The sequence below is a fragment of the Rhinopithecus bieti genome, unplaced genomic scaffold, assembly GCF_001698545.2.
Source record: "Rhinopithecus bieti isolate Rb0 unplaced genomic scaffold, ASM169854v2 scaffold_70299, whole genome shotgun sequence".
In the NCBI taxonomy this organism is placed as follows: domain Eukaryota; kingdom Metazoa; phylum Chordata; class Mammalia; order Primates; family Cercopithecidae; genus Rhinopithecus; species Rhinopithecus bieti.
In genome coordinates this window covers 11,596-18,030 of record NW_016826106.1, presented here as the reverse complement: position 1 = coordinate 18,030, position 6,435 = coordinate 11,596, and the positions used below count along the sequence as shown (strand labels likewise).

Sequence of the window (6,435 nt, the reverse complement as noted above, 5' to 3'; positions counted from 1 at the left end):
AAACTAGCAAATACCCTTCTCAACAGTGATCTTGGCAAATAATTTATGGGTATGCCCCTGAAATCTATTGCCAAAAAAACCCCAAAAATATCAGAAATGGGACCCTCTGTATCTAAAATAAAATTTAAAATTTTTTAAAAAGACATAATTAATATAGTAATAAGATAATCCGTAGTTTTAAAAAACGATTTCCAATACATATAGCTAATAAAACTTATGCATCCTAAATGCCCAGTGGTGACATCATTTTCAAAAAGAAGTCTGACCCAACAAACTGAAATTCTTCAATTTTTTTGTAACATTTATTTAGTTATTTCACATTTGTGGATGAAATATAAAATAACAACAAAATTATCAATATTAAATCATATCTAAAGTAATAAAATAATTATTAAAATAAATGTCTTCCAAACTTTGACAATTTCTGATTTATTTTTATTTCAAATAGATAAGAACCGAAAACATAAAAAACTGACAAATGGTAGTATCAAACGAAGTGAATGTACAACATCAACTATTTCTGCTACAAGGCATACAAGGCATATAAGAAGCAAGAAAGAGAACTTTGGAGACCTGATTTGAGGTATTCCGCAGGGTAGCCATGTCTTTAAGAGCCAGAATACAAACCAGGGCTGCTATTTCCATGTTTTACTTACTAGAAATCTTTTTCTTTGAGAAAAACAGACCCATCACTTAGTCTCTAACTGCTTGGTCTTGACACCATATACCAGGGGATTGACTGTGGGGGGAACTAGAAGGTACGAACTTGCAAAAATTATGTGGATACTTGGAGGTACCTTCTTGCCAATGCGGTGAGTTAGGAAGCTAAAAAGTGCAGGCATATAGGAGACAAGAATAGTGCAGACATGAGCAGCACAGGTGCCCAGTGCTTTACAGCGGGCATTCTGGGAAGAAAGATGAAAGACTGCCTGAAGGATTTTGATATAGGATGTGGCAATGAGCCCTAGGTCCAATATCATCACTGAAAGGGCCACAGAGATTCCATATGCTCTGTTAATGAAGGTGTTGGCGCTGGCCAACTTCACCACAGCCATGTGCTCACAATACGCGTGATTGATGACATATTTGGTGTAATACGGTAGCCTCTTAATAAGAAGAGGAGAGGGCAAAACCATTAGGATAGCTCGAATTACACCAATGGCACCCACTTTAACAACCACTGGTGTCGTCAGGATGGTTGTGTAACACAGTGGGATGCAAATAGCTACAAAGCGGTCAAAGGCCATGGCAACAAGAAGGGCTGACTCAATAATGCAAAATGTGTGGAGGAAATACATTTGTGCTAGGCAGATATTAAAGACAACCCTGGGAGCATCAAACCAGAAGATTCCACGCATTTTGGGTGCTGTGGAAGAGGCAAGAGCCATGTCATTCACTGCCAGCATGCAAAGGAAAAAATACGTAGGCTGCTGAAGGCCTGGCTCTAACTTGACAGTAACAATGATTACACTGTTCCCCAGCAGGGTCAGGACAAACAAGAGGAAGACAGGGATGCCAATCCAGCAGTGAAAATCTTGCAAACCAGGAATACCAATCAGGAAGAAGGATGAGATGTGGTAATGTGTAGCATTGTCTCCCATGTTAAAACTTGAGAGGTTGTATGTTTAGTTCAAAGTAGCCAGGCAAAGCAGGATTACAATGTGATTTTTCCATGATTCTGCATGTGGGAGAATCCAGGCATACTGTGTAATAGCCTACCTGAAGAGCTGACATACATTTCCTGGTAAACCATTTCACCATTCTGAGTTCCCACATATTCTTCTGAAAATGAAAAGATTTAGTGTATTTATTTTTTTATTTTTTCTGAGTTTTGAAAGTTCCTTTAATTCTACTATATAATTTCTATTTCCTCTAAGAAAAGTAGTTAGTAATAATGTAACTTCACCCTGTGCCAAAGCAAGTGTTGGATTCTGTGACACCAACAGTCTTAGAACAAAAGCCAAGCTGTGTTTTCAAGGAAATTTACATAAAATATGAAGACAAAGACACATGAACACACACGTTCATGCACACAATGATTAACAGGTGTTTCAACATGCAACTACTTTTAAATAATACTGTTATCCTTAGGAAGTATAACTTAATCAGTAATTCAGAATAAGATTCCCTAACATTAAGGAATAAAAAGAATCAAAATTAAAGACAATAAATGCTTTATTATGCATCAAAGGCAAATGTATGCGTATTTTAGGTTAACTACTTAAGAAGATTTAAAGATGAACAGAGTAACACAACCATGTAAAAGTAATGAGAGATTTTATTTCCCAATTCCAGCAAATGGTTTAAAATTGCAATAAATAAGAACATCAATTAATAAGTCCAGCTTATTTTCTATAAATTGATGGATTTAATCTATAAACTCAGCTCTGCCTCTGGCTCTTGCATTCACTTGCATTATGAGAGTAAAGAGCAAAGCATCTATAAATCAGCCTTTTAAAAAATATATACAGCAAGAGTAGCTTCAGATGACTCTTGCTCTAGATCATATCTTTTAATTTTGATAACAGCTCTCTATCCTTCTTCCTAGAATCCAGTGTCTACCTCCCACCAAGAGTGTAGAATACTTACTACACATTTATTTATATTTTCTCCTATTATGGCAATTTCTGGTCCTGAACTTCACTGATGTAAAAGATTAAGAGATCTTGATGAATATATCCTTATCACATATTGTTATAAATATTAACACGTATTTCTAATGACAATGCTTCTTGCCTCGATGTCCAAATAATACCTGTGTGGGAGAATGTTTTCTTGTTTATGGTATCTGCATTCTACAAGTAAAGATACACTATGCTGGGCCTATGTGAGTGAACGACTGAAGTGTTTCATAGTAAAGAATTGAAAAAAGTTAATGTGTCACAAAACGTGTTAGAAGCACTCAGAGCTTCAACTCCTATTAGAACACAGAGTCATGGAACAGATGAAGCCTGTAACCCCACAGATCAGAACTTACACAAAATGAGCAAATATTTAACATTCAAAGCATGAAAGCTTTAAAAGTATTTATTAAGTTTTGCTCTTTGCAACTCCTTAAATGGCCGTTTTTCATTTGTAATTATGCTTTGCCATGTACCATTAATATATCTGTTTCTGGGAGAATCAGATACACAAGATGCCAGCGGAAAATAATAGGGTATAACGTTATAATGTTAAGCATAGAGTTGTAGTTATAAGAAACAACTTAACCCACCTAGAAATGTATTTTAGTGAAGCAACATTGCTTAAGATTACAAACAAGCATAATTGTGCTTGGTAATAAATATATATAAATATTTAAAAACCATTATCATTTAGTTTCCCATGAATTTACTTATAAGATGGCAACATTTCTAATCTATACCAAGAGAAAAGAAGTAAAGTGACTTCCCGCTAACCAAGAGAAGCTTTCTATTTGGGTGTCAGAAGTGAGACACCAAGAAATTTATGGAGAATACCCCCCAAAGTGTGATCTGCTTGTGCAGTCAACCCTCCCTCATAGAAAGTCTTCTCTGTCTCCTCTCAGGCTTAATTTGAATGAAACTCTAGAGACATCCATTTGTTTCAATAAGGCCATTCTTGACATTATCTTCAGCAGTCAGTCAGCCAAGGCAATAGGAATATCTTCCCAAACCTCTGTAACTACACGTTGGCACCATTATTCTATCTGTTTCTGGACTAGATAAATACGTGATTCCTTCTGAGAGCCTAGGCTTTGATTGTTTGCTTGTTTCTGGGTCAGTCCACAAAGCCCCTTGCTGGAACCTGCCCGTTCAATATCATGGTATTTTCTATGCAGTCTTTATTGAAAGTACTACATATTATATATATATCAATGCATTTTAGTGACATCACATAAATATACCTCAAACTAAATTCAGTGAGTTCTTTCATTCTCCTCTACTTGATTGTATTTTATTTGGTGGAAACAACAGCCACCCAGCCATTAAAGTAAGAAATCCCAGCATTATCCTTGTCTCCTTTATTTAACTCTAATACTTCAGACAAGCAGTCATTAAGTGTCTCATAGAACTCTTACCGTATTCTTTGCATTTTGTTTATTTTTCTGTCAGCCTCCTTCATCAGACTGTGAGCACCAACAAGAAGGGGCAGAATTCCAGCAAACTCCCAATAAATTTCCAGAGGAGATCAGATGTTCCTGTAGATCTTCTCTAGTCTCTTAATAATTTCACAGATGTTTACTCTTGTTCCTGAAGCTTCCGACTTTAGAGATGGTCAGTCTATTTACAGTTTTTGCCTACCCTTCATTCACTTCAGCTTCCTTCTTAGAATATCTTCCTATAAAATTGTTTTTAGCACAAGTTGCATAACCAGACACCACCCTTTAGTATAACTTTTCAATGTTTTTCCTTAAAAAGTAGCACATTGACTATAGCTTTTTGTGTGTGTATATATGTGTGTGTGTGTTTGTATGTATTTGTATGTGTGTGTGTGTGTGTATCTTCTAGGATGATTTACTCCTCTACTAGAAATTCACATTAATTCAAATGTCCACATGTCTTTTAGAAATGTGTAACATTATTTACATGTTTATGCATTTTCCTTTCTCATTTACTTCCACCTGCTTTATCTTGAATACCATCTTACAGTACATAATATAGTGCAGATTGGAATTAAAAACCTGTTGTAACTAATTTTCTACAAAATCACAAATGATCATTTTTCACTGCAGCATCTAGGGAAATATCCATATGTGGAAACAGTTAAAAACTATGACAGCATTTATCATTAAAGCAGAAAGTCTCTCTGGCAAGTTGGTAGTTATAGTTGCTTTGTAATAGGCTACACAAATGCTCAGGAGGCCCCTCAAGTTTGGAAAGCTGTTATGTCCCTTAGGATACAGAAAATCAAAAGTAAAAGGGAAACAAACATACAGCAATGTTCCTCTGGTACAGCCATGTTCACATTGTATGCTCCCTGGAGCTTAAATGTGCTTAGTGTTCATGTATTTCTCCTATGAAGACCAGAGTCTCCAGAGACTGTCTTATGGTGACCAGTCAAATGATATGCCTGAGGTGCCAATCAAACGTGTAGTTAACTGGAGAAATCTAAAAGAAAACTAAGACGTGTACATTAACTTAGCGCAGGCAAGCTATCTGAAAATTAAGAAAAACATATTGCAAATTATTTCTTAAGACAATTTTTCTTTATTCTTTCTTTCTGTTCCTCACAGAGGCAATTTCATTTGACCTATGTTGATATTTATTGCTTCTTTCTTCTGTTAGCTCATATCTGCTGTTGAGACCTAGGTAATCATTTTTAACCTTAGTTATTTTTTACAAGCCTAGATTTTCTATACTTTTAATAATTTAATCTTGCTCAAATTATTATTGCCATATATTTTAAAAGATCCTTAAATTATCATTTCCTTTATTCCTTTATATTTACAATGATTAAGATGAAATTATTTCCTTCCTTAGTCAAACATCTGGTACCCCCAAGGACTGTTTCTATTGACATTCCCCCTTCTGTATATGAACTATATTCTCTGGTGTCCCTGTGTGTCTTCTATGTTTCCAAATATTGAAAACTTTTATATAACATAGTGTGCAGCTGGAAAAGTTGACTTTCTTTCTCTCTGGAATAATATTTCAGTTGTTGATGTTGTTGTTTTGCTACTTTTTGTTGTTGTTTCTGTTAGTGACCTTCTTTAGATTAATTCTATAAGTAATATATAAAGTATTTATTTCTTACATTGTGTGTCCTCACAGTCCATGCTTTGATACTTTAGTGATCTATTAGCAATTATTCAGAGATCTCCTTAAATACCTTAAACCGATATTTTTTCTACTCTTTGTCAAGGGAATCCGTGTATGTGGTATGGCACTCCTTCAACATTTTGGCAGCTTACAACTCAATCTTAGACTTCTTGCCCCCTTGTGCAGGTCCTCAAGATGACCAAGACATGAGAGGAGGAAATACTTGCAGGTCTTTCCTGGCTATATGCACAACCCTGAACATGCCCATTGCCTTGTACATTACAAAGAATATGTCAGAGCTTTCTAAAATTTTCTATGGATATCTCATTTCTAAAGTCTTCTTTTTATGTTTTAAACCAGGCACTTTTTTGCCACAACTAGTATTACAATATCAGACAAATGTGATGTTAAACAATGAGGCAACTGTAATATTAAGCAATTGCCTCTGATTGTTTTCAATAAATGTATTGGTAATAGGCTTTCTTGCATATAGTGAGCTGAGAGTCTTACCTTGAACATTATTAGTGTATCAGTATGATACATGGACCAATGGAATAGAATAGAGAATTCAGAAATAAAGCTGCAGACCTAGAATCATCTGATCTTTAACAAAGCTGAGAAAACCAAGTTTTAAGGAAAGAATTCTCCATTCAGTAAATGGTGGTGGGATAACTGGTTAGCCATATGCGAAAGAAGGAACTGGACTTCTGCCTTT

At 35.3% G+C, this 6,435-nt stretch overlaps 1 protein-coding gene across 1 annotated transcript; it reads right to left on the bottom strand.

Annotated features, from left to right (window-relative positions):
• Nucleotides 1-689: 689 nt before the first annotated feature.
• Nucleotides 690-1,601, bottom strand: LOC108522847 (putative olfactory receptor 52P1). Its single transcript, XM_017863293.1, has one exon. The coding sequence runs from the start codon at nucleotides 1,599-1,601 to the stop codon at nucleotides 690-692; it is 912 nt and encodes a 303-aa protein (XP_017718782.1).
• Between the last annotated feature and the right edge of the window lie 4,834 nt (nucleotides 1,602-6,435).

Bases quoted from the DNA above. Each gene is read 5' to 3' on its own strand.
- LOC108522847 (XM_017863293.1), bottom strand. From the start codon at position 1,601: ATGGGAGACAATGCTACACATTACCACATCTCATCCTTCTTCCTGATT.